Here is a 27657-nt window from a genome sequence, read left to right as displayed (position 1 = left end):
GAAACATTTACATTTTTTAGAGGCTATTAAAGCAATTTAAAATAATTAAACGTAATTTACAAAATGCTGCGGTAATTGCAATTAACGACAATTAAGTGCCCCCGCCAATAGAAGCCGGTAAGGAATGCATCGACACGCCGATTCGACTTTAGCTATACTAATTGATGCTTAGATTATAAGTGAAATTTTTGGGGAGTAACATTATGCACCTGAGCGCTTTAAGTCACTAGCTCGCACATCAGAACACCGTTTCAGAAGCTATGAACGCATGTATTCAAGTAGGCACTGATGTTGTAAACTTTATAGAATGTCAATGCTGTCTATGAACTCTGCAGGACCTCATCTGAAGTCGGCGACTCCCCCTCCCCCGTCTCCCCCCCCCCCCCCGTCGGCGACTCCCTCCCCCCCGTCGGCGTCTCCCCCCCCCCCGTCGACGTCTCCCTCACCCCCCCTGTCGGCGACTCCCCCCCCCCCCGTCGGCGACTCCCCCCCCCGTCGGCGACTCCCTCCCCCCCCCCCGTCGACGATTTAATTAAGTAGAATGTGTCGTCTATATTTATATAAAGTTGTGCATTTTGATGTGACGTCACATTTCTCAACCACCACCCCCCCCCCCCTTGTCAAACATCGTCACAAATGTCTGACCCCAGCGATGGCTCCAAACCTCTCTGGACCTGCTGGCCAGCGTCAATCCTCAAAACGTTTTTGCGAACCACCACAATTAACTATACTGGCTGCTCTGTACAGCGTACATAAATAAATATAACAGGTAGCTGCAATAGTTCCGAAGACTACTCCCCCCCCCCGCCCCCATGGTGTTGTCCACCACCAGGGCTACAGGTTGGTAAACAATGAACTACAGGATTATCCCCTCACTGTCTTCAAAAGGTCCTCCACGGAATACGTCTTGCTCCTCACCTCACTCTACCCCCCCCTTCACACTCTCTCCGCTCCAGCAACCAAGGTCTCCTGTCGCTTCACTGTTCTCTCCGACCATCAACCATCAACAGCACGATTTGTAAAGAGGTGAATAAACAGAGGCTTGCACGGACGAACTGCCCAGACCTGCCCTGGCCCCGCCCCGCCGGAGGGCCACTGGCCAAACTCACCCGTGTAGAAGTGCATCATCATGGGAGAGAGCCCGCGGTAGGCCGGATGGCCCGAGTCGCACATCTGCCCGTAAGACGCGGGCACGCCGGCCTGCAGCGAGGGGCTCAGGGCGGTCGCCTGCGAGGGCCGAGGCAGCTTGCCCTGCAGCTCCCGGCTATGCTGCCCCATGCCACGTCCATCGGGGCCGACGGGCTCCGTGGGGCCCGCGCGGAGCAGCGAAGGGCCCTTCCAGTCGTGCTGCTCTAAGCTCACGTCGGGCTCCTTCTCCGCACGCCTCCACAGCTCCTTCTCGGCGGCCCGCTGCCGATCCAGGTACTGGCTGTAGTAGAGCTGCTGCCAGCGATTCATCTCGTATTCCTGTGCGGGCGCGCAGGCGGGGGAGGTACCGCGCGTTTTAGAGTTTTCGCACCAAAAAGGCCCCTCTCTTTCTTTCGTGGCAATCGGTGTTAAAAAAATAATCACGAAAAGTACCGACTGAAATACATTTGAACAAAAAAAAAACCACTACCACTCCCATCATTAGCAGTGGGCAATCCACTTCCGGATAATGGCCTCCACCCCCAAGCAGCTGCCTTCTCCCACGAGCACGCGATCGTGGGAAATAATCCGCCGTTTTTATCGCTCCCATCTCCTTCCTGGACGCCCCCCCCCCCCCCTCTCAGATGCATCACATTCTATATCAACGACTGCGTGAACAGTTAAAAATCCACCGAGAACGACTGCTGTACCCAACAGACACGCGGTGCAGTAGGAGCATGGCAGCCCAAAATGCAATCCAAGGCCATGTCAATGCACTGATACATAACCATTTTTGGCAATCCACTGCTGGATAAGTGTCTCCCCATGCCAAGCGGTTCGTGGGGGCGTTATCCGACCATTCTTCACGACGCTGTTCAATGCTAGTTGGTAAATCCAGTGAGTGTAGATGTGGGAGCATATTGGTATAGTCTAACAATGGCTTTTTGTTTTTTCTGCACCACCCTCTGTGGCCCAGCATGTAGTTCCGCAGCAGCCTATAACACCCGTCATAAACGGCAGTTGCCCATCCAAACATTATCCAGGTTTAAACCTACTTAGCTTCCGAGACCTGATAAGTTTGGGCACATTCTGAGTGGTCTGGAAGTGGGCTCATTAATAAAATAGCGCTATTGCTACTTTTTTCTCCGTTATATTCATAAAACCCACACATACCAAGCACTCATCCTTGACCTGCTCACTGGCATATATATATCCACTCGTACATGTGTGTTTTCTCCAGATCCTCCCACAAGTCAATCGCTCAATAATGGAATTGGCCAAACTTCCTAACACAGGGCCCTGTTTCAAAAAAGTTTGAAGACTCAGTGAGACCTTCCTGTATAAACAGAGGGAATTGTGTATTATTGTTTTTTTTAGAGACTAAGTCTACACAAGGATAACTCCTCTGGAATGCTTAGCCGATCCCTTCATTGAACATATTTGCACGTGGCAGAAAACCACACAACGGAGCAGGAGAAATCCCCACTTGCACAAAAATTGGGGGGGGGGGGGAGCGAATAAAGATTCACAGACAATATGCCAATACACGTCACACACACAATCCAATAAAGGAAGGGGGGAGGGGTCGGTATTAGCCAGCCCTCACTGAGTCACAATACTCCATCCCCGAGCTGAGCGTAGTCCACGTAAACATTTTAAACAGGGGGCTTTTGGTCTTTACAAGCGGCGATAACCAGAGGGGTATTTTTTTTTTACATCAGCAACCTTGCAGCGTGACATCAAACCGACTTGCCCGGACACAAACAGCTGTGCGTGCATATAATGGTGTTTATTTTACTCGCTTTACTGCCAATTCCGCCCCGCTGCCATACACTTAAGCATTCCAAAGAGAAACGGCGGCGTTCAGAGTCACTTTCCCGGGAACAAAAGGGAAGCCAAAATACCCACAAATCGGTTGAGCTCGCAGCCAAAACACTCCCCCGAGGAGCCTGCGCGGCTCCTAAGCCAGAGCATGTCACAGCGTGCTCACAAATCCACGCGTCGTAAAACTCCCCCCCCCACCCACCAAAATCTGCCAGTCGCAATATTGCAGCCACGAATTCCTCGTCTCTGACGAAGAGCCGTTTGCTCTAAATCTTGACCTACTAATGTTTTTTGCTTTTGTCGGGTACGAGCCAGCGATGCTGCGTGTCGTGTTGATGTGTTCTTGGTCCACGTTTATGCGTCACTGACAAAACCCACGCAGTTCCCCCCCGATTTGTTTTCTTGTGGCAAGTTTTAGTGCCGCAAGTGGTCCGTTGACAAGTCCGCGCGACGTCCGATTGCTGTTTTTTTTTGCTTGCGAAGGAGCGGTGGCAATAATTGTTGGCGCACGGTGCGATGGACCCGTTGACCTGAGTCTGATACATGGCCATGGCTAACATCAGTCGTGAGCAACATCTAAACTGGCATGGGCTCCTCTTCACCAACTGGCACTGGCCAGCATTGTGAAGCATGGTCAAACCACCCCCCACAAATCAATATGACATGGGGAGCCCTTCCTCCAGCAATGGACTTAACAAGGAAAGCAAGTACAGTACTTCATTGTTTTTGTATGTCCTTGTTTGCACAGATTTTCTCTGGATACTCCCATTCCCTTCTCAAAACTAAACATAAACAATGCGGACCTGGCCAAACATCCCGATGCAGGACCCTCCTGAAAGATCATTCATACTCACAGATGCTTTTTGAAAACAACAATAATATTGGCTAGCCGTTTTGGAGTTTTTTGTTTTGTTTGATAAATGCTGTTGCTTTTTGACCACAACCCCTATCAGGCCTCACATAGATTACTACCCAGCAAAAGTGTATCCTCTTGAGCTGGGTGACTAGGCCGAAGGGGGGTGGTGGAGCAGAGCACCTTGGAGGGAGGATGTGGGGAGTGTAGAGTGGGACGATAAAGAGATGGCATGGGAAGGGATGAGGGCACACGCGGCGTGGCGGTGTAGGATCCGTACGATAGACGGCGATATAAACGACCTTTATTTATTTATGAGCAGGTAAGAGCCCATTGAGAGCAAGCCAATCTTTTTAAAGGCAGACCACAAGGGTCAATCCGTTCTTGCGCCGGGCTTGTATTACCCAAGGCACAGCAGCACGTGTGCGCGGAAATGCATTGCCCCAGTGGAAATGGTTGTGTCCGAGAGACAGGGGATGAAGAGGGTTGGGTTGGGTGGCCGGGAGAAAGAAAAAAAACACACAGCAGACGCTAAAAATAAACCGGCGGCGCATTTATATTTGTGACTTTCAACTTGCAAATGTGAAATAGGGTCAGCGTGGAAGGGAATTTGCGGCATCGCGGCGCTGAATTGCTGCCCCTTGTTGTGAAACCGAGAGAGGCCGGCTTATTATTTCAATTACGCACTCAAGAGCGTTGTCGAGTGCCACTGTGCGCGAACAAACGCGAAGGAGACAAATCCTGTTGTCCACGGTCCTCGCGTCGCAGGCGCGACGGCTATTATCCACACGCACCGATAGATCTGTGAACGCTTGCATTATCCGCCGTTTTTACACCTTCCGAGTTTGTCCGAAAGCGTCAAAAATGCATTACGTCGCAGTCCGATTGTTTGTCCGTCGGTCCCCAAAAGATGGGATCATGGTAACCCTCGTAACTACAAACCAAAGTAAACAACAAAACGTCAGTCCAAAGTTGTATGGGAGACAAATGGGGGGGGGGGGCGAACTGATTGAAGGGTTTAAAAACTCAGCTTACCGACAGCGGGTAAAAAGCCTTCACAGCCAAAGCCATGATGACATCACATGGGCCATACGCGTCCCCCTGCTAACAATGCCACGACGTGCGGTGTCCCACACACACCATGAGCATGCGTCGGACGCCGATACCGGTCGCTGGGATCGCCAATTAAATAGTTGGGGGAAAATAAAGTGCAAAAACCAACGGCTGACACAATTCTCTGCTCAATTCATCCAATTATAAGAAGGGGGCTATTTTTTTCCCATTTTCCACACTCTAATGTGGAGTTAGAGTCGTCGGCCAAAAAGTGGCGGATGCTTCCGTCCTATTAGCCACGAATTTCAACAGGTAAAGGAAGGGGGCCTTACTTAGGACGTGTAAGCAATTTCGTCCTTTCATCTGCCACGGTGGCCAACATCGGTGGCGAGCGATATATCCGAAAGAGTCCTGCATCCCCCCACCCCATCAAACCCACACCGACCAGCATGGTGAAGTATGGTGGAGCAACTCCCACGACTGACATGGTTGCAGGGAAGGCCTGCATTACCGTTGGTGTAGGAGTATACACGCCCCTTAACATGGGCATTCCTAACCCAACCCAATTCTATCACGTAGCTTCTTTACCAGCACAGCAGAGGTTGTGCATTGGCAAGTGCAGATTACATTTTGGCAAAAGCAGAGATTGCTGCCTCACAATTTGAGGTATAATCAGAACCTCATAACTCATGTATTTGTCGATGTCTCCAAAACGTTCCGCCCAAACTCAATGTAAAATGTACTATCCATTTAGGAATGGGTTAGCTGCTTGAACATGCAGATGTTACGTCTAATTATCTGGCAGATACTGCGTTTGGCAGTGGTGCACAGGCAAAGATAACAAAAGCCTCACATTCGTCAATAACACAGTGGCCTTAAATGGGAAGAAAATCGATTAAATAGACGACATTTTGCGCAATGTCCCTTTATAGGGACTTCATGATTCATGTGCCGTGAAATCAGGTCACTGCCCGAAACATTTCCTATTATATATTTGTATTTAAGGCAGTTGTGTGTTGACAACAGAGCTTTGTGGGCTATTATCACGGTGATATTTAGGGCAATGGATAATACCACACAATGGCCAAATCTGCCACTTGCGTCAACGGTAATGCCACGGAAACTACGGCCTTTCTCGTGCACATCTATGGCTGGGGTCTAGGTACGGGTGAAAAAGGAGAAGTCCAACATACAATGCACAAGAGAATGTGGTCAGTGTCATCACGACATGCGACGCATGCTGCCACCCCTGTTGTATGTTTTTTTGTGTTTCCCAAATATACTTTTGTTTTGTTCGCATGCAAATGATTAAAGCACAAACTGTTACGTACGCACGTGATGGGTGTGCCGACGTGAATTTGACTCGACGTTTCAAACAAACCAGACGCTGTACAACTTTCAGAGGTTTCGTTGCAAACACAAAGGGGCAATGGGTGCAGCCCTCAAATTTCTTGATCATCACACTGCTGGCGGGAGGGCCTCCCGCTCGTGGGTCAAAAAACATTCCCCGTTGTTTCAACTGCCGCAACCAGGGGATCTAACCGGCGAACTCTGGATTGCAATTCCATTGCTCTCATCGTTACCCCGCGTGCCATCGCCCCCCGATTTTAACTTTTCCGTTGCTTCAACGTTTTGTTACACGCGAGCTTGCATAATAAGATAATTAAAGGGGGCGCAGCTGCGCAATATTGCGCTCATTAGAAATGTGTCAAGTGAAATTAACGAATTTTCACGTGATTCACAAATGTGACCGATTGTTGTGAAACTCTGCACGTGTGCTCGAGGTGAAGTTACTTTCTTCGTTTCACTCTCACATGGGATGTTTATTTAAGCGGAAAATATGCGGTGGGTTTGGTTGGGGGTGTGGCGGGTGGGGGTCAGAAACACTGAGCAGGCACCACTGAAAACATTGGTTAGAATCCGGGTTTCAGACAGCTGTGATGAATCCGGGTTCTCAAGTGTAGCAAATTGCCAGTGTACGATAGTTCAATGTTAATATGGCATTGTATTGAGGGACTACTTTGTGTTATCTTGGTGTGGGTTTGGGACCGTTTTGTTTTGGCTGCCTTGCCCGATGCTAATAGATTGGACGTCTATAATTATTTATATTTCTTGACTTGCTTACCATTTTCTCTATTCTGCACTCCAAGGTGTGTTTGTATTCATAATAGAGGTTTTTTGGGTTAGATCGCATAAATGTCGTTAAAAATTTGTGGTTTGGCTCTCCAACACACCGGTGTGCTGTACTAGTGACGAATTGGCACGCTCTGTTAACGTGACCTTCCTTACTAGTTGGCTGTGTCGGGTGGTGGCGGGTTTAACGACACATTTATATATTTACGCGATCTAATAAAAAAAAAAACCTTTATTATGGATGATATTGGTCGCGAGAGCCTACGTGTTAAACTGTTTGTATTGTTTGCTCTTGTAACTTTTCCGACCCCGTGCCCACACTGGACATCTGTGAAAAAAGAGCTTCATTAGCTCATCGGATTCCTCCTCTCAGTCTCAATAAACATTCAGATTCTGAGCAAGTGAACACTCTCCCATCAAGTAAAATGTGCTTCTGCACTATTTGCCTATCAGTCCCCCCCCCCTCCCGCAAAGCAACGGCACCTTAACTCCCAACCAGGTTCCCTCATCAGCTGGGCTGCTGCTACCGCAGCCGTCAGCGTGCCGTCGACTCGTCACCGCAGTTTACAAAAGGCCCACGCCGGAGAACGCCCAAACCCCACGCCCCCCTCCCCGCGTGCTCACCTGAGCGTACTGATCGCGGCCGCCTCCGCAGTGATCCACCGCTCCCACCATCTGCTTCAGCCCTTGCTCCTCGTTGGCCTGCATCTGCCTCGCCGCCAGGCCCTCTCCCCTCTGCGCCTCGCCCAGCGACCACTCGTCCCTGGGGCTCGCCTCGCGCTCGCCACTGAAAGCGGCGCGGGGCTTCCTCCTGGCTGCGCCGTCGGCGCCGTTCGACAGGTCCCTGGCGCGGTGCTTGCCGCCGCCGCCGCCACCTCCCTTCCTGTCGCCGCCGTGCTTCCTCGCCAAGGCCTCCTGCTCGTCGGCGCCGGCGAGCGGCGGAGCCGAGCCGTACTGCTGCTGCTGCTGCTGCTCCATGTAGGGATAGCCGTACATGTACTGCTGGTAGCTGGACAGGTGTGGGGACAGCCGGGACAGCTGCTGAGTCAAGGGTGGGGGGGTGTCCTCGCGCTCGCTCTTCACCGCTTGGCGCTCGCTGCAAAGCGGCGGCGGCGGCGCCTCCTCGTGCTCCTTCTTTATCATCTGGCCGTTGTGAACGGCGGCTGCGGGAGGTTCTCTGTCGCCGCTCTCGGGCGCCGCGTTCTGCGGCGCCGGCTCCACGGGGGAGAAGTACGGCCTGTAGCTGCCGAAGAAGGCCGGGTCGTCGCTCCGGAGGGCGCGCGTGTCCAACGTCGTGAGCTCGGCGTCGCTGAAGCCCAGACCCTTCGGGACGGCGGAGGACTTCTTCGACTTCTCTCCGCCGCGCTCCTCCTCGTCCGAGATGTCCGAGTAGGCCGGGCTGCCGGCGTTGGAGGCCGGCGGAGCCTCCAGGCCGAAGAGGGCCGCGCCCTGCGGCTGGGCCACGGGCGCCGCCTTGCCGTTGGGCACGTGGGGGGGGCGCGCGCCCTCGGCCTTGCAGCCGACGCCGATGCAGGGGCTCGGCGTGTTGTCCGAAAAGCTGTAGACCTTCGCCGCCTCCTCCTTGATGCTCGCGATGCGCCTCTCGGGCGACTCGGCGGTCGTCGAGCCGTTGGTCAGGCCCTCCGTCTTGACGACGTAATCCTTCTTCAGCGACTGCAGCAGCTCGCCTCCCGAGGCCTCCTTGGCCTCGTCCGATCGCCCGATGACCTTCAAGCTCAGCTTGAGGCTCACCGTCTCCTTGGCATCCCTCTCTTTCGACTTCCTCTTGTCCTTCTTCTTCTTTTCCTTGGCGAGCAGCGCGTTGGCGGCGGAGGCTCCCGCGCCTTCCGAGGGGCTGTTGGCGCGGGCGTCTTTCGCGCGCGCGCCGTTCGTCTCGTCGCCGGCTTCCGGCGGAACCGAGCTGCCGACACCACCACCACCACCGGGAGCGCCGAATGCTCCCTTGCCCGCCGGCGGCGCCTCCTGACCGGCCGCCGTTCTGTTCTTATGCGGGGACATTTTGCCTTCCGTTTTGACGCCGCTCGCCTTCTTGACCGCCTCCATGTCCGCCTCCTGCCGGGAAGCGCCACGGGCCGAATGTTCGGCTTCCGGCTTGGCGGCCTCGGCGACAGCGGGGTTTGCGGCTCGTTCGCTCGACGCGTCCACGGGCTCCCCCTTGACTTTTTTCGCATGGCCCCTCGCTCTGCCGCCGAGCGCCGGCGAGGCGCCGCTCGGGTTGTCCGCTCCGTTAAGGCCGGCGACGCTCTCCTCGGCCCGAGCGCCTTTCAAGCGCTCCGCGCACTCGGCCTTAACCCCGCCGCCGCCCGCCCCATGCTCCAACATTCCGTTCGCCCTGGAGGCACGGGCGCCAAAGCCGGCGGCGCCATCTCCACCGCCCTCGTCGTCCGCCCGGCCCCTGCCCGGGTCCGCCTTGTCCTCATTCTCCAGGTGCGCGTGCGCCTGGTGATACTTGAGTCCGTTTATGTGCCGGTACTTCTTGTTGCAGTTCGGGTGCGGGCAGTCGATGAACGTGGGCGACGACGACGAGGACGAGGATGACGAGGATGATGACGACGGCGGCGGCGGCGGCGTGAGGCCCAATTGCTCCGCGGCACCGCCACCGCCGTCGGGCTGGGCGGAGGCCGTCACGGCGCCGTTCCCTCCGCAGCCCGCGGTCGCGGTCCTCGCCGCGCTCAGCCGCAACCGCTTCCCAGGCCGCGTGCCCTCCTCGCTCGCCGCTTGCTGCTGCTGCTGCTGCTGCTGCTTCGACAGCGCCGACGACAGCAATGAAGACGCCACTGCGGCGGCGGCCGCCCCAGATATCGCCGACATATCCAATGAGGGACGGCCTTTCCGTTTGCCGCCAGGGCCCGCCCGCGGGCTCTCGCCGTGGTGCAACGAGCCCCAGTGCCCGTTCGACGTGAGGTTGCCCCTACGGCCCTTCCCTCCCCCGCCGGTACCGACGGAAGAGGAGGCGGCAACGTCGCCGCCGCCGCCGCCGGCGCCGACCGCGCTTCCCACTCCGCCGCCGCGGCCCTTGCCCTGCACGGCCGCTCGCGCAGCGTCGCCCGCGCCGCATGGCTCGCCCGGCGTGCCCGAGCTGGAGGTCGCGCGGGTTCGCTTGCCACGCCCGCGGCCACCGCCACTGCCGCCGTTGCCACGAGCCTCCACGTCGCTCACGGGCGACTCGCAGAACCTGGCGGGGAAGATGACGTGAGCGAGCGCACGGGTACAAGCACGCGCTCGCCACAGCGACGACGACGGCCGCCATTCGCCGCTGATGACCCGTTTTTACGCTTGCGTGTTCGAGCCGAGTCAGCTTGGGACCCACACGGCGTTTAGATTATTTTGATTATTTGACTGCTGTCAATTTCCACGTGATAAGCCACTTCATTGAGTCGTTACTTGTGACCAAGTTGCTGCTGAAAAATAAGCTAATATGTCAGTGGGCTTTAGCTGGTAAAATAAAAATTGATGAGTTTTATTTTTAATTTCATTATTTGCGTGATTTCGTTACCTTTCTTATACTCTACACTCCTATTGTATTTTTGTATTGTGTGTTGTTGTAGCTTTCTGACCCACTTCTACTGGACACCTGTGCAAAAAGAGCATTCTAGCTCATCGGATTCCTCCAGTATGAACAAATATTCTCATTCAGCTGGTTTTCCACTGGCTAATCGCCGAGTTGAGACAGAACCAAAGCGTAACGATTTGGACCTCGCAAGACATCCAAAACCTAGCTCTGGGTCACGGGGGAAAGGACGGGGGGGGGCTAACGATGGGGTTCATGACGGCGTGTGACGTCGCTTGGTACTCTCTTGACGACACGCAGGGTCACAACGGCGTGCATCCCGGCTCGGTCGTTGTGTGCGTCTCGTTCGCGGCACGGGCTTGGCTTTTTTTGCAGTGGTGGAAAGAAAGCAGAAACCTGGTGCCACTTGAGCCGCACCGGGCTCTCAGGTGACGTAAGCGACGAGGACGTAACCACAGCGGGCTTGTTCCAGGCTAGCTTCACTTTGAGACCACGTTAAGTGTTGAAGGCTCGCTGGCATGCGGCCACCAGGACAGATCCAGATGCTATGGGGGTTAAGCGAATGAGATGACTGGCTGATGCGCCACCTGTGCTTGGCACGGTGCCATGTTGCACGGACACAGATCCTTGTGCACGTATTGCAAGTCAAAGACAAAGCTCCCCCGTGCAAGCCTTACGACTTTTGGGGCAAGTGCTTTCGGTGAGCACCTCTGAAAGCTGGCACGGCACACGAGGGGGGTGTGGGGAATCACGCCCGGTCACCTTCGTCTGCCAGGTACTAATTTTGAGGCCGAGTCGACCTAGGGGAGGCCCAAGACCGGTTCAGATAACCGTTACTGGTGTTGACCGTGAGCAGGAATTGAACTCGGGTTGTGGCATATTTGCACTAACCGCTGCCCTACCACTCCAAGTCACACACACAGACACACACATACAAAGACTCATGTAAACGCATTATGTACAGAGGATCATGTAAGCCTGGTTCAGTGCCCAACTTTCAAATGCAGGACCCTCCTGAAAACGAGTCTGACGACTTAGTGAGGCTTTTACGGATAACAGAAGGTGTTTTTACTCTTATTTTAAAACGGCATCTCTACGTTAGTCCAAGTTAAAGGATTACCTTGGTGGAGCCCAGTCGTGCTTTGTGCAGTCCAGCAGCGTCCCCACGTAAGTTTTATTTCTCCACGCCACATTAACAACGAGCAAGCCTGCAAGAGAGCAAATCGCAGGGATTATTCACGGGTGTCTGGGTCGTAGGGTACAATTTACAGGTTAAGAGTCGAGCCAAAGTTTTCTGCAGATCAAACCGATGACGGCCGGCAACTCATCTCCGTCGATGGCCCCTTATCCGGTAATGGAAATTCCACGTTGCGGTGGTGAAGGCCTGGCTATCCGCAGGACTACTATTAGCTTCATGCGGAGAACGGTGCTGCTCATTTGAGGACGATGGACCGATTTGCTCGCTCCCCGACTGGGAATTGAACTCGCGACCTTCCGATTGTAAATTAAGCACTCTAACCACTGCGCCACCCGGCCAGATGGTGCGCAGCAGTACAATTATCAACATGCCCTTTAACCAAGTGAGAGTCAATCGAGAATCATTAGACCTTTTTCAAAAACACTCGGGTGAATACAGCAACTGCAATTAGTATTGCCTGCATGAATACCGACCTGTCAGCGATTGCGCTAATGGCCTTTGCTAGAATGTGTTTTATTTTATTTATGGGGTTTTTTTTTTACATCCACCCCACCTTCCCACCACCCCCCCCCCCCCCCATGTTATCGCCACTGACACAATATTAACGGAGTGTCATGAGTGGAAGAATCCATTCGGAAATCTCGCAGAGCGACAATCCGCAACCCCGCACGCGCGTCGTACAACGGGCTTCCGGAAACAAAAATTCCCTCAAGTGGCGCTTTTTTTCGTTCGCGCGGCAGTGGTCGCACTTCCCCACATCGTTCTGCCACGAGACGAATTGCCGCGCGACAGCGGCCGAACCTACTGGTTTTTAATTCCGAGCGCCAGACATTGCCTACACGGGGTGCAAAAATAAATGTGCATTCAATTGCGTCCGCAGTCGTCGGCGACCGGCTCCGAGACCACCATCAACCTGCTAAACTTCAGAACCCAGTTAAAACTTTCAAACAACTATAACCATTTTATTTAGTTATTTTTTTCTTCATTTCATTATACATCTTAATTTTCTCATTCATTTTTATATTATTGTTCTTATTACATTTTATTCAGAACCCAGTTAAAACTATTAAACTACTAAATTGCGTTTATTATTTTACCAGGTAAGGCCCCCCCCCCCGAATTATATAGCTCTTTTTCAGAAGCAACTCTGGCCCCAAATTGATAGTGCAACGAAGTGGCTTACCATGTGAAAATGTATAGTGGACAAATTTCCAAATACATGTTTTTAAAATGTGGAGGGAAAACCCGGAGGACCCCGAGAAAAATCCATGCAAACTCCGAATATGCAGCAGGCATCAGGGTCGGGATCAAATCCAGGACCTCCAGTATACCAGGCGAGGGAGCTAACATCTCACCACCGTGTCGCAGGTGGCTGAAACCTGAATTCGAACCCAACTATCCTCAGCATTGCCAGCTCAAAGAGAACTTACAATAACAGCGACTACACGCACACATCTGGGCAAGCGCCCCTTCCTCTCAACACGGCATAATTTTTCCCCAACCCACGTCCCCCCCCACACACATAATCTGTTTGCGGCTTTCAAACACGCGATCGAAAGAGCATCAATTCTTGCCAAAATACTCTTTGTGATAAAAAAACCCACTGGCAAGAAGCCAACAATATCATCACACACACACACAAACCAAAACACATAATCTGGCCAGGTGGCAATGTCGTTAGAGCGACTGATGCACAGTTGCAGTAGAGTTGCGAGTTAAAATCCCAGGTCGGGTGGGTTAATAAAAATGTGTACCGCATTTGGGAAGTCAACAGTGTGCCATCATCAAACGGATAGACTCGCTCCTGCCATAGAAATGTGACATTTCCACAACTGGGTGATTAGAATGGAGATGAGCACTGTCACATCGTTCGTGTACGTTTTATTCATTTATATTCTCTTTATATTCCCTTGCAGCAGTGCAACACCTCGTGTTAGTAAATGGGCCAGAAAATGACGTCAGAGAACTATGAGAATAGGTTTTCCCCTTTTTTCATGACAACAAAACAGATGTTAAAACACTAAATTGAAACCTTTTACAAGGAATCATGTCTGCATTAACCACAATACTTGTGGTCAGAATGCAGATAAAAAACGTACTCCGATAATATATACATTACATTTTGATTTAAAGCTTTCGTGACTGCAGGGATTCATATTCTTGGTTCTTTCGGTAAAGTCACGTAGAAGGGAAACAATAAAATAAAAATATATATAAAACAATAAAATTCTCACGACGTTTCGACTGCAACACAAAGCAATCACAGAGCAAGAACATTTTCTTGCTGTGGTTTTCACACCTGATTATGATTGCTTGTGTTGCAGTCGAAACGTCGTGAAAATTGTATTGTTTTCTTTTTTCTCTTTTAATGTTTCCCTTCTACGTGGTGACTTTACCGAAAGAACCAAGAAAACCTATTCTCATATTTTGGTACTGGTAAGGAGGTCCGATGATGTCAGATAACTACTTCTGAAGTCACTTTCATAGGTCTCGTTATCCACATTCGGGGGACACACATTGTGTTATGCCCTGCAAAAAGTGTTTGTTGCACGTCAATAAAACCAAATTGTTTAGGCTTGGAATAAGCCAAGTAAAAAAAAACCCTTTTATTACATTTCGTACTGTGCAGTCATTGGTGACCAAGCCGAGAACAGTGACCCCAATACAGTTGAGAACCCAGTTAAATTTCACGGGCGGCTGAAACCCGGGATTGGAACCCGGCATCTTAGTAGTTGCCAGCTTCGGTGCCACCGCAATTTCCGTGCCATCTGGCCATCTCGAAAAAAAAAACACTTTTGTCTGGTTAACTTTTCATATCCGGCTGGCGCGCTATACTCTTCCAGCACTTCAAAAGGGGGATGGGTGTTACAGACATTAAGGGTTCATCTCAACTTATTTCGAGATTACAAAAACACTGAGCACAGCTCTGCATCAAAGAGGCTTTGTACAATCTTATCTGCTCCGGACATTTGCTATCTGTCAGTGTGTGGTCTCTCTCTTGTTTTATTTTATTTTATTTCATACACTCCTTGTCAGTTAAAAATGGAAGAGACAACTGACGAAAACACACCCAGTATGTACACATTTGGCCTGCGATCCGGCAGACATGGCTAAAGCACTTTAATCAGTCAGAAAGATGCGTTGTATCCTGAAGTGAAGGTGATTGTCAATCATAATAATGATTATTTTTGCAGCATTTTATCCATCCCCCGAACGGACAAAACCCTCTGTATGCCGTCTCGGTTGTGGAGGTTGTTTGACCATACTTCACCACGCTGGTCAGTATAATTTTGTAAAATGGGGGGGGGGGGGTGGGGGGTGGGAGGCCCAAGAAGACTGGGTTCAGATACCGCTCTCCGGCGCCGATATCCGCCGTGACCAGGAATGCAAAAGGAGGTCATCCTCCCTCTCGTCCACTTACTCGATGTCTCGTGCCACACGATGCCTTCCAGGCACACGGTGGTGCCGGGATCGCAAGGGCCCAGGCACTCCGGCTCGGTCAACGTGCTCGCGTCACGAGCGGTCCCGGCCACGCAACGCTTCCGGCCGGCTCCCATCTCAGCCCCGGCCATCGCTGCCGCCGCCGCCGCCGCCGCCGCCGCTAGCGCCGCTCCTCCCGAGGATCTTCTCCGCCGCTGCTGCTGCTGCTGCGGCTGCTGCTGCGGCTGCGGCTGCGGCGATTGCTGTGGCTGTTCCGACGAAGTTCCCGTCGTCGCTGTCGTCGCTGGGCTGGGAGAAGAACGCAGAGAAGCGGCGGCGGCAAGGCTGCCGCCCTCCCCGTCGGATGTCGCACAGCCCGGGGAGGTGGAGGACGGGGGCACGGCCGGTATCAGGAACGCTGGGTCCGCCTGCAGGAAAAATGACCAGAATATATATTTTAAAATGGGATCGCGCTGACCAGCATGGGAAAAGTATGGTCAAATAACAGCGAAAGCTAGCGTGGTGTGGGGGAGGCCTTCACCCCACCAGTGGACTGATAAAACAGATATGCACATACACAGAATGCCAATACACAAATCTGCTTCGGCATTGCACATAGGTTTTCACAGTCAATACTATTCTCATTCAAATCGGATTGTTTCTCAGGTGAATTCTGCGAAACGCCTATTTAAGAATCTGGGTCAGGGGATATTGATATTCTGACTTCCCAGATTCTGTCTTAAAGCCGCTAGGCCAAAACTAGTTGCCGAGCGGAAGCCGGTATTGTGTTTTTCACTCGTTCATGAGCCTTAATTCTCACGATATATGGTGCAAATAAATAAACAAATTAAGGTTTGTGCCTCTACGTACATTGTTTTAATAAATCAGAATCTTTTTTATTTAGATTAGAAGAAATCCAATTGAGCTATGAAGCTCTTTTTAACAGATGTGCAGGAGGGGCAGGTCAGCAAAATCAAGGCTAGCAGCCAATGGGCCTTACAGACCAATGTTTCACTGCAGCGTTTATTCAAGCTGCCAAACTCTGGCCCTACTTCAATCTTCAGAGTCTCGTGAGCAGCGAGGCTGATTAAAACAAATGCCGCCGCCTCGCCAGATGTTATCGACAAAAGACATCTGATAGCGCGTTTGACACGGTAATGTAAAGTACGATGGCAATGTTTGTGTTCGGTGGGCGTTTGCGATTACGCAAGGGCTGTAACCATGTGCTGTATCAGACCGCAATCATTGCCAAATGGGAGCGTGGAGACAATGTGCGATGGAGGAACAGAGAAGTACCGATGTGCTTGACTTATCATGGGGATGTGACTTGTATACAAGCATACATAGTAACGTACGCCTGTATACTCATGTGCCCACAGGCTACGCTAATTTTGACTGGCCACATGACCCATTCATAATAAACATTTTGTTGGGTTATATCGGGTAAATATAAATGTGTCGTTAAAACCGACACCACCCCGGCCAGAGCCGATTGGGTAAGGCTTGTCACGGAAACAAAACGTGCCAATTAGTCAGTACACCAGTGTGTTGGAGAGTAAACCCACAGCATTTACCATTTAAGTACTCAATTGCGAATCGCTATCAGGTTCGTTCGTCGAGTACCCGACGCAGAAACATTCGTGAGAATTTACTGCGCGCCAAAGTGTGGGAACATTACCCCAGCGGCTGTCGCAGTTCAGCACGCCCACCAAAAACACGTGAGTTCAAAGTGTCGGTGGAGTGATGCATCGATTTGTTTCCATTACAGTGGCAGTCGATTTTTCTCAGGCTCACGGTGGCCAGGTCATACGACACACGTGAATAGCATCGCACGTGTGAGGGTCTACGTTTTCTTTTGTTCGTTTTGTACACTGTGCGCAGATCACACTGTAAGCGGCCCTCCAGTTATTCCCCTCCACATTTAGAAACATGCTTTGTAGAATTAGATAAGTATGCTGCCGTAGATTTCCACGCGGATAAGCCACTTCTCGTTGAGCTATCATTTGTGATGGCCAGGTCACTTCTGAACAATAGGCTAAGAGCCCTGTGTGGCATTACCTGGTAAGATTTTAAAAAACATGGTTTTATTTGTAACTTATTCGAAGTGATTTGTTTACATTTCCTATACTTTACACTCCTATCGTGTTTTTGTGTTGTTTGTTGCCGTAATGTTCGGACCTGCTTCTGGAATATCAGATTCAGGGTCACCCACGCATGCAGGTGCGAGACACCTGCGTCCACAAGAAGCTGCTACAACAATTACGGAAATGTTGTTAAACGTAAATGGAGTAAATCCTGGAACGAACTTGTGATCACAAATCGAGACGGTCCGTTGATTCGTGAGGGTGGCGAATCGTTACACCGATTTTAAGAAGAAGAAGAAGAAGCCCCATTAAAACACTCTTGTTTAAAGTGGACCTGGGAAAAAAAAGGATTAACTTGGACCGTCAATAATAGGAGTCACGGGTAACCGGGCCACCGATAATAGGAGTTTCACTGCGACACAAATTGACCGTACGAACTCCCCCCCAAAAAAGTGCAGGCTCTTTGCACGGAGACAAACACAGTCCCAGCCCAGCAACACGACTCGAACTCGGCTCTCAGAAACGTGCTCCGCTGGAACAGTTGGTGACACGGGGAGGCATCGCAGCTCCCCCAGCCGACCGACCCAACGTCCGCTCGAGGCAACGGGAACTTTGCCAACAGCGGCGACTGGCGTTGCTCGCGTGTCAACAGCTCCGAGTTCACGGGAAATCTAAGCCAACGGGGCAAGTCCATTGCTCACGCCAACGGCTCCCGAATGCGGCGCGTCAGCCTTTTCAGCCAAGCGGCATGAATGGGGGTCAATATGACTCAAGCCTTGTTTACAGCCAGCGCTTTCTCTTTAAGTCAACACGGCGAACACAAGCTTGTCACCCTTATTGAGTCAGTTGCTCGAGTGAACGTGCCTGTCAAAGGAAGTGGGGGGGGGTGCTGGCGAGGCTGGCGGGGCTGGGCTCTTTGTTTGGAAGTGAGTGGTGGTGGTGGTGGGGAGGGTGGGAGATGCAAAGGCAAGGCACTCCGCAGGACTGTTGGTTTGACCATGACACCCGGCGCATAATGGCTCAATTCGGGGCGGGGCGGTTTCTAGGCGGATTACCGCCGCACGTAATTGGGCCCCGCGAACAAGAGAGGCCCTAGTAAATCGCGCGGGTGAATTTCTCTCCACGGTGCTGCTCTCCAAGCATTGTTCGCCGGGCACCCAAGACGCAGCCGCCGCGGCTGTGTCGCAAGGCTGGAAGTGGGAGTGATGCAATGACAGTGTGCGTGTGTGTGCGCTCCCCCCGCCAGCTGCGTCCTAATAGAAAAAAAAAGGCAAGCTCTGCCTTTTGCCATTACGAACGAATGCCGAGCCGTTCCGTCAAAGTGTCTCAAGTGTAAGGCCATCGTCGCTAGTCTCGACTGGCAGCCGGCAAGAAAGTGATGGGAATTACACGTTCCTCTGGCGGAGGTCAGTCTATCCACGGGAACGGCCACGGTTAACTATCCACAAAGGTTTAAAAGGTACACCCGTCTCCGCACACGCGTGCTCATTGCCCCAGCGGGTCGGTACACACTCGTTTGAGCCGCGCACTCGGGATTAAAACTGCACGGAATTAAAACCGCATTATCTTAACAGTGCCGGCTCAGTGGATCAGACACAGCCGCTGTGACTCCGCCCCCCCCTCCCCCCACGGGATCCATTTCCGTCCGCTAACCAGACAGGAGCGACAAGAAAAAAGTCAAAAGCCTCTCTCGCTGCTGCACAAACGGGAAAAAAATGATTCAGCTCCCATTTCCGCCGGCGGCCCACCGGAGTGGGAGGGAGCGGTTGGGGAAAAAACAGAGGCCGGCAAACTTCCCACAAAGTGGCACGAAATAATCAGAATCTTTAGTTATACTGGAGGAGGAATCCGATGAGCTATTAAGCGTTTTTTTTCCAGACACGTCCAGTAGGGGGAGGGTCAGAAAGTTGCAACAAACAATACAAAAACACGATAGGAGCACAAAAGTAAACAAATATATTTTTTAAAATGGAAAACTGAACTTTTGAATTTAACAGGAAAAGCCCACCGAGCTAATAGCTTCTTATTCAGAGGCGACCTGGCCCACAAATGATAGCGCAACGAAGTGGCTTACACAAATTTATGGCAGCCATATAATCCAAATGATAAAAAATATTAAGACAGAGAAACAGCCCTGCAATGTCCTGCTCACACCACTGCCGGCAGAAGGGCCTCCACTCGAGGGAGCTCTCAGAAAGCCCTTTAATAAGTTGCTATTGGCCTTTCTTTTCTATTCCGGCCAGACACCTTGGAAGGGGTGTAAGTACAAGCACTTTTTTTCCTCCCTCAATCCACAAGCGACCCCGCCAATTGGATCGACTCACCGTTGCGCGTTATCCAAACTTGCCGCGCCGCCGGGGAGATCGAATTAAATAAAAAACCGGCGACCTCTGATTAAAAAGCCCAGTGTGCAGACCCCATCACACCGCTGTTGGCGGCACCACATCACCATCGCCCCGCCGTCGTGGCACAGGGCCACCGATATACATCCCTGGGACACAACCGTCGGCTGAGTCACGGCAAGTCTCACGCTACCCATTGTTCACAATCAACCTCATTTTAAGCCACCGAGGATGACAACGAGGACGACTTGGAAACCCGATCGGCTGGAACTAACTTTCAAGCCACCGCCGCTCCCACAAACACCCTCCCCCCACCCCACCCCCCCATCAACACAAAGCGGTGGTCGGCCTGGTGTTTTTTTTGTATCCGAGTAGGAGTTAAGGCAAGTGCAGCCGAAGCTGCGATCCATTTGATGTGCTCACGTGGCCGACATTATAAGCGCCGCGAAGCCGCCCCCGGGATGGCACGCAACTTTGCGTTTGTTCCACAGGTCAAGGACAGGCATTTTTGTCGAAAAAAAAAGGTCTCCGTTTGTCATGGCCGTTTAAAAAGGTCTGTGTTTGTCGTGGCTGTTTAATGTTCTACCGTTCACCTTTTGACATGCGGGGGGGGGGGGTGTTAACGCTCTTGCGTGTCTCTCTCTCGTACAAAAAGAAAAAAAGTTTATTGCTAAATGCCACTCACGTGCTCGATTTACATTCAGGCGGCGGCGTCACCGTCGCTGCACCGCGTGCTTGTCAGGAAGGCCGCTTGTCAATTTGTGCTGCGATGCATTGTCCGGGTAATTACTTTTGTTCTATGGTCTTGCCCCCCTGCCCCCACCACTCCAGATCTCCCTCGTGTCTGGCACATGTTTCTACGGTGGGATCTCACGTGCTTTACGTGAAGTACATTTCTTTTTTATACAAATTAAACTAACGTCTTTGATCCGAGCCGCGTGATTTTTTTTTATTTTGCCCGGAACAGATGTTGGGCAAACACATCACAGTTCAGAAGTTGAGAAGCAGCGACGTTAGAACTATGCAACGTGATAATCACTCTGGACGAGTTCTTAATTGTTTACAATTATTCACTTCCGTCACGATTCTACGAATTGGCACAATTTAAAGATGACCATGATTTTACTTGCCCTTGTATGTAGTGTATGAAGACTTGGATAGGGCTAGTAATCTATAGACTCTATCGAAATCAATAGCTATAAAGGCAATGTATATGAATCATCAACAATACAGGATTCGTACGCGCAAGAACAGATTTTAAATGGAAGTGGGCAAATAACTGCGGTCCTGAGCGGGCACTGCAGACCTCCTGGTTTCGAATACAGGTTTTAACCACTAGTGCTTAAACGTAGATCTCATATATGGTGAGTTTATGGTCTCTGTTCAATCAATAATGATTAATAAAAAGAAAAAAATACGTGAAATGTAGTTCTTTACTTGATTTGGCTGAATTGCAGTTCTGAAAATCGAAACGTTTTGTTTGATTGACATGCGGTGATAATACACTTTGCAGATCGTACGAACGCAGTCTCCCCCCCCCGGTTTGGGTTCAATAGGAGACTTAATTATAAAAAGCAATAGGTAAAAAAAATGGCACAAGGTCATCTCCCGCAGCCCATGGTTGATACACCGCTCGCTGCGAAAGTTCGTAAAAAAACGACGACGTTTTCACCACGACAGTGTTGATAGAACAAGAGGAATAACATTGTGGAAGATTTTTTTTCTCAACTCTATAATTTTTTGTTATCATTCATTTCCGAAATTGACTTGCAGGAACATCGAACGCTGACATATACAAGTGACTTCTGGTGCGGGTCAACATTTGGAACTAACCATGCATTCAATTCAAAGACGGATAATTTTGTATTTTATTAAGTACTTCTTAAAATGAGCAGAGGAGTGGATGTCAAGGATGAGGGGTTAATAGTTTTGTTTTTCTAGTTTTGCTCTCGACGCTGACGACTTGCGACTCGATGTTGCATTATCGTGGTCGTGTTTCACGTTAAGCACCCCCCTGCCACCCATCCCCCCTCCCTCCTTGTTGTGTAAATCACAGTAGCGCTTCCTCCCGAGCCAGTTATTATTACATTAGTCTCAGGCTATTAATACGTGTCTTGGAAAATTAATCACATTTTCATAAAGCATTAGCGCAGTACCAAACCTTTAATCAATGGATAATTTGAACAGACAGCCTCTCACGCCGAGAATTGACCATTACTAAATTGGGTCCCAGGGCGGTGTAGGATCATCACGTATACGCTTTACTTGCCCGAACAACGGTAAAGGAGCAGCCCTGAAACTGCTTGCTCACATCACTGCTGCCGCTCAAGGAAGATCAAGGGACCCTTCTAGAGGCTATTTTGGCCGACTCGTCCACTCCTGGGTAGGCGTCTCGGAAGTGGGGGGAGCAGCCACCCTCAATTGTGGCGTATGACACATTGAGATTTGTGGATGGATTTAAAGAAACTTGCACCGTCATTTCAATGGCTAAACCGGAATATGGATGTAAGTTAAACTTCTTTTGCACCGTACGAAGCCAACCACGCTAAAATCGGAGGTGCGGGTTTGAATAATGGACCAGTGACATCTGGAGTACAACTCCAGCGTACTAACCATTACACGATGGCAGCATGCCATGTTAAACTGCTGTACACATATCATACTCAGTCGTTTACTTCCAGAGTTATGCATTATAGATCACATCAAAGATTTATTTTTAAAAATTTAAAGTCAGCATCTGCTCACCTCGAGCAGTGAGGGGGTGCCGCTAATATGCAACAGCGACCCAGTCGGTGGTGGAAATTCCACATTAGTATGGCACGGGGCCAGTCTATCCACGACCACATCAAAGTGGTACTATTTATTTTATTGATATTTGATGCCGTGACGAGTCAACCCCAAACGGAATTTTGAACCCGCGACCCTCCGATGACAATTAAAAGGCACCCACATTTGCCGGACAGCAAATTGTTGCCCTTAATAATAGGGCAGGACCGCAAATAGGTTTCTCACGGGCTCACTGCATAATGTTTAATAGTTCGCTCGTGCACGTGGATTGTCTCTGGATGCTCCAGTTCCTTGCCATACATAACATAGTGTATTATTATACGGCGGCCTACCTGGAAATGTGGACTTTCCCAAAACTACTTCAGGCTTGGCCAACAGAGGCACATCACCACTTGCTCATTTTTTCACAACGAGACACTTTTATTTGTGGCATCAGCATAATCTTTTTTTTTTATATTCCCCACTCCATGCCTCTGTCCAGATCAGCAGTATGAACGGATTCACAGTTAAGTTGGTTGGCAGGTCACGTGTGGTGCGGTTAAGTGTGGGCATTCCCACCTCTTGGGAAAGTCGGGTCAGCGTGGAAGGAGTAGGCCAAATACCCACGATAGAGCCTCTCTAGAGGTCCCGCTTGTGAAGGCCCTTCCTCGCCAGCAGTGATGTGAGCAAGCAATTATCATTATTATTGCTATTAGCTGCTCCAAACAACAAAGTGCAAATATTCAAGTGAGACGAAATATTGTATTCAAAGTGATAAACAAGAAAAAAGAAACGATGAAATTAAAGAGATTGCAGCATAAATCTACATTCACATTAAACACATAGCTAACAGCTAAATCCTAAATCCACGTTTTATAACCCTAACAGTTAAAATAATGGTTCAATCGACTACAAATACACCCTTGAATATATATCATAACGTTTCCCGACCGCACTTAATTTAATATTAATGCAAAACTATGCAGCTTTCCCGGGAAAGGCAAGGAGTTAAATATCGGATGAAATTACTCCAGTTAATCATTCCTTCGCGTGATCAAATGAAAGGGAGACGATCTAGCAAGCCCACTGAGGCATGGAGAGAGAGAGAGAGAGAGGGGGGGTAGAGGGGAAGAGAGAGAGGGAGGGAGAGAGCGAGAGCGCTTGGAGGAGAAGGCATTCCACCCTTGACAGATTGCCACGGCCACATTTTTCTTTTTCAAGGAAACTTACCCAACACCAGACCAGTCGGAGCTGGCAGAGGCAGGGGCGGCCAATGTCCATTTGCACAAATTCTATTTGAATGCATTAACTTCGGGAGGACGGGAGCGATGCCCTTTGCATAACGAGGCCAGCACGCCGGCGCGCAGAGAACAACACAAAGACGTACCAAAGGACTTCTGCCGCTGCTGCTGCCGCCTCATTATCGACGGGGCCCGGCGGCCGGGGGCAGGGTGAAGAACAAACAAAAAATACAAGTTGATGTTCATATTCTATGGTTCTTTGGGTAAATTCTAGATTTGAAGTTTTCGTGACTGCAAGGAGCCACACTCTTTGGGGGTTTTTTTCGGTAAAGTCACGTAGGTAAAAAGGAAAGCAAAACAAAAATTTAATCACGACGTTTCGGGCGCAACACAAGCGTCCGTCTTCAGGTGGGGACAGACACAGCGAGAAAGCAGTCGCCGGCGTATCTTTGGGTAAAGTCAAGTAGATAGAAAAAAATAACAATACAATATATTTTCATTATTTTATTGTTAATAACAATTAATGACAATCAAATTATATAATAAAATAAAAAATATTTTTTTTATACTTTTATTGTTGTTATTTTTTTTCTATCAACGTGACCTTACCGAAAGAACCATAGAATATTAATTCCTGCGGTCACGAAAGTGTTAAGTCAAAACTGAAGTCGAGGTTCGTCAGACAAATGTCCTCGCGATCTCACGTTGAAACCGGCGACGCTAGCGTTCCGCGACTTTTAACGGTGCAAGTTTCGGAGGCCCAAGTCCCCCTCCCCCACCGCATCTTTAAATGTTTAAGGTTGTTTGTTCAGTCCCCTTGCAATGGCTTGCTGTTGCGTGTTACGACGCTTACACAGCAGGTATCGTCATGTTTGTTATTTGCATTTGAGCTCTTTCCTCTGAAACCGTGATAATAAAAAAAACAGGCAAAGTCGGGACCAGTTTCAACTTAGAGTCATCAGCAGAGCATGGCCCATTAAACGTACACTATACAACTACCGGGATAATAGGCTTTACAGCCGTTATTCAAACACAACGCTAGATAATCGAGGTTGTTTGAGCATACTTCACCACGCAAGTCATTGCGGGTTGCTAAAGGCGGTCGTCGGGGTGGTCAGAACCAGTGACAGATGCAACTCGCACCGATGAACTCAGATTGCAGGGATCGCGACAGCGAGCAAACCACTGCACCACCGCTCCACTCTACCGATTCGGTAAAGTCACGCAGATAGGCTACCCTGTTGTTATATACGACACTCATACTCTTTGGTGCTTTCGGTAAAGTCGCGTAGGTAGAAATAAAATGAAATAAATCACGACGTTTTCTTGCTGTGGTTGTCTCACCTGATGAAGTTTGCTTGAAGCTTTAAATCTAGAATTGAAGTTTGCTTGTGTTGCGATCGAAACGTCGCGATCCGTTTTATTTTAATAAAGAATTAAAGCTTTCGTGACTGCATAAATTACTCATTGTTTTTTTTTCGGTCAAGTCACGTATGTTGAAATACCATAAAATTATAGCAATTTATTTTATTTAAATATTATTTTACGGTATTTTTACATACGTGACTTTACCGAAGAAAAACACCAATGAGTTGTTTTATTTTATTTATACCTACCACGGGACTTTACCGAAATAACTAAAGAGTATGGATTCCTGCAGTCACGAAAGCTTAAGATCAAGCCATAGCGACAACAATGCAATCTGCCAAGGCTAGATTTAGATTTAACTCATTTCGGCAGAGAGAGCCAAGCGAGCTGTTAGGCCCCATTGTAAGACAGCGAATAGTGGATTGTGTACAACTTTGCCGTACCGCACTCAAGGGGGGGTCCCCCTCCCCCCTACCCCCCTGCGGTATTCATGGGTGCCTCTTGCTTTTAACAGTAACAAGGCAACACACACACACGTGCTTACGTGTTTAAGGGGATCACACAATTGGTGATGAATCGCAGAAAGTCACAACAACAAAAAAACTCGCCAGTATTTCCCTACTTAAACAAAGACCACTGGAAAACATTGGCCTACAATGTAAGCGGGACAGTTTTTTTTCGTGTGGTGATGAAACACTCCGTTGCCTGTTTGGTAAGTGTTAATTTTATTTTTGCAGTGGTTTTTTCCCCCCTGTGAATTAGTTATGGTCACAACTGTAGGTATAGAGAGCCAGGTTTTGACTTAAAACTTTCGTGACTGCAGGAATTCATATTCTTGGTTTTTTTTTCCGTAAAGTCACGTTAGATAGAAAATAAAAAAATTAAATTAAACTAAAAATAAATGAAAAATGAAAGCAAAAAAAGCCCTCGAAACGTCGTGGTGATTTTTTGCTTTCATTTTTAATTTATTTTTTAATTTTATTTCCTATCTACGCGACTTTACCCAAAGAAACAAGAATAAGAGCCAGGTTTATTTCACACAAAACGGGGTAGAGGGTGGCAGGAAAGGTGGCCGTGTAGCAGTTGGAAACTCTGCTGATGCGTCTGCGGTGCGATCTGCCAATCACCCTGGCCTGTTCACCCGCAATACCCGGTTTCTGCCCCCACGACCTTGTGCCCCCGTGTGCCTCAACCGGAGCAGTGATCTCCAAGTGCACCGAGCCTGGTCACAGTTCTGCGGTGACATCACCGCCACTTGCATGCGAACGGGGCCCACTGCCGTGTTGTGCACGTGCGATCCCTACAGCACGCGCTGCTCCTGGTTTCGGCGTAAGAAATGGGGAAGACCAAGGGACCATGGCACGCGTGATTCCCACCGCACCGCCACCCCTCGGACAATGCCATTTCCGATCATCTTCATTAGGTGCTCGCCAAAAGCACTCGCGCCAACGGTACAAGGCAGAGAGAGAGAGGAGCACAGCGGTTTGTAAGCCGTGAACATCGGTGGCAACCGATGATGCCGTGCCGGGCCTCCTCGAGGTCAACTCGGCAACAACAACAACACACACACAAACACACGAGTGGCGGGGCAGGGTGGTGTGGTCATTGCAACATCTGCTGCGGCTGGTGAAACGATGGCAGCGAGGCACGGGTGCTGCACACGCCACGTGTCGTCGTCTTATTAGAGGATTGCATTTTTGGCCTTAACAGGCACTCGCTAACAACCCTTTTCTCCCACCAACAGGCAAGACGTTTCAAGAGGGGCTCTCTGCATTTGTCTCTGTGGGGGTGGGGCAGCGAGCGGGGTCGTAAAATGCTAATCAGAGGTCCGCTGGCTTCTAACAGCTAAGTCTGCCATCCTTACAGCACTCACGAGACCTATTGGATCCACCAATTTGTTGCATTACACGCATATAAGAATGGCCCCTGCAATATAAACTTCGACCCCCCCCCACCCACGCCACCATCGACGCCGGTCCCATCTGGCCAGCATTCATTGCGGACAAGCGACTCGCAGCGAGAAACTCGCACGAGTTCAACAAATCCTGCGTCTGGCTCTCTCCGTCCCTCTCTTCGATGTGTTTTCGCGGTGTACCCACACGGGAAGTTTGGTTTGACGTTAGACGTTTCGTTCCACGACCTTCGTCAACTGACGGGCGCCATTGTGGCTAGGAGATGTTAACTGCCTCGCCTGGTAGACAGGGGGTCATGGGTTCGATCCCGACCCTGACGCCTGCGGTATATTTGGAGTTCGCATGTTCTCTCTCCCAGTGGAATTGCCTCCGGGTCCTCCGGTTTTTCACTCCACATTTAAAATCGACATCACTCGTTTAGGGTATTTGACTGCTGTACATTTCCACGTGATAAGCCACTTCGTCGAGCTATCATTTATGGCCCAGTGGGACCTTTCCTGGTGAAATAAAAAATAAACCGCTAATATAGTTTCAATTCAGTTCCCGGAATTGGGTTTAGTTGCCCAAGAAGCTCACAGCACGCGTGGAGCTAAGAAGCGTCAAACATCACGCCAAGAAACAGGCGGCACGACCGACCCGGAAGCACGGCGAAGAGCCACGCGGCACAGCCGTGAAGAACCCACGCGGTAGCGTAACGTGGTCGGTCCTGCCATAGGAATGTGGAATTTCCACCAAAGGCTTCAGATCTGTGAACAGGAGGTGAACTCTGACCAATGCTCGTGCTAGAAGAGCAGGGAGATCC

General features: G+C 50.2%; 1 protein-coding gene across 2 annotated transcripts in view; it reads right to left on the bottom strand.

Moving 5' to 3' along the window:
- The window catches only part of LOC116950759 (zinc finger protein 608-like), an 87255-nt gene that overhangs the window by 8101 nt on the left and 51497 nt on the right, over positions 1–27657 (bottom strand). For both annotated transcript variants that reach the window (XM_032968793.2, XM_076073071.1), the window contains exons 3-6: positions 15143–15569; positions 11644–11731; positions 7616–10187; positions 1110–1467 (exon numbers count right to left, since the gene is read on the bottom strand). In XM_032968793.2, coding sequence (XP_032824684.2) covers positions 1110–1467; positions 7616–10187; positions 11644–11731; positions 15143–15569 — 3445 coding nt within the window. The remainder of the gene's footprint in view (positions 1–1109; positions 1468–7615; positions 10188–11643; positions 11732–15142; positions 15570–27657) is intronic.

The sequence above is a fragment of the Petromyzon marinus genome, chromosome 40 (genome assembly GCF_048934315.1).
Source record: "Petromyzon marinus isolate PM22_M1 ecotype Great Lakes invasive population chromosome 40, UKy_Petmar_22M1.pri1.0, whole genome shotgun sequence".
In the NCBI taxonomy this organism is placed as follows: domain Eukaryota; kingdom Metazoa; phylum Chordata; class Hyperoartia; order Petromyzontiformes; family Petromyzontidae; genus Petromyzon; species Petromyzon marinus.
This window is presented reverse-complemented; position numbering and strand designations above follow the sequence as displayed.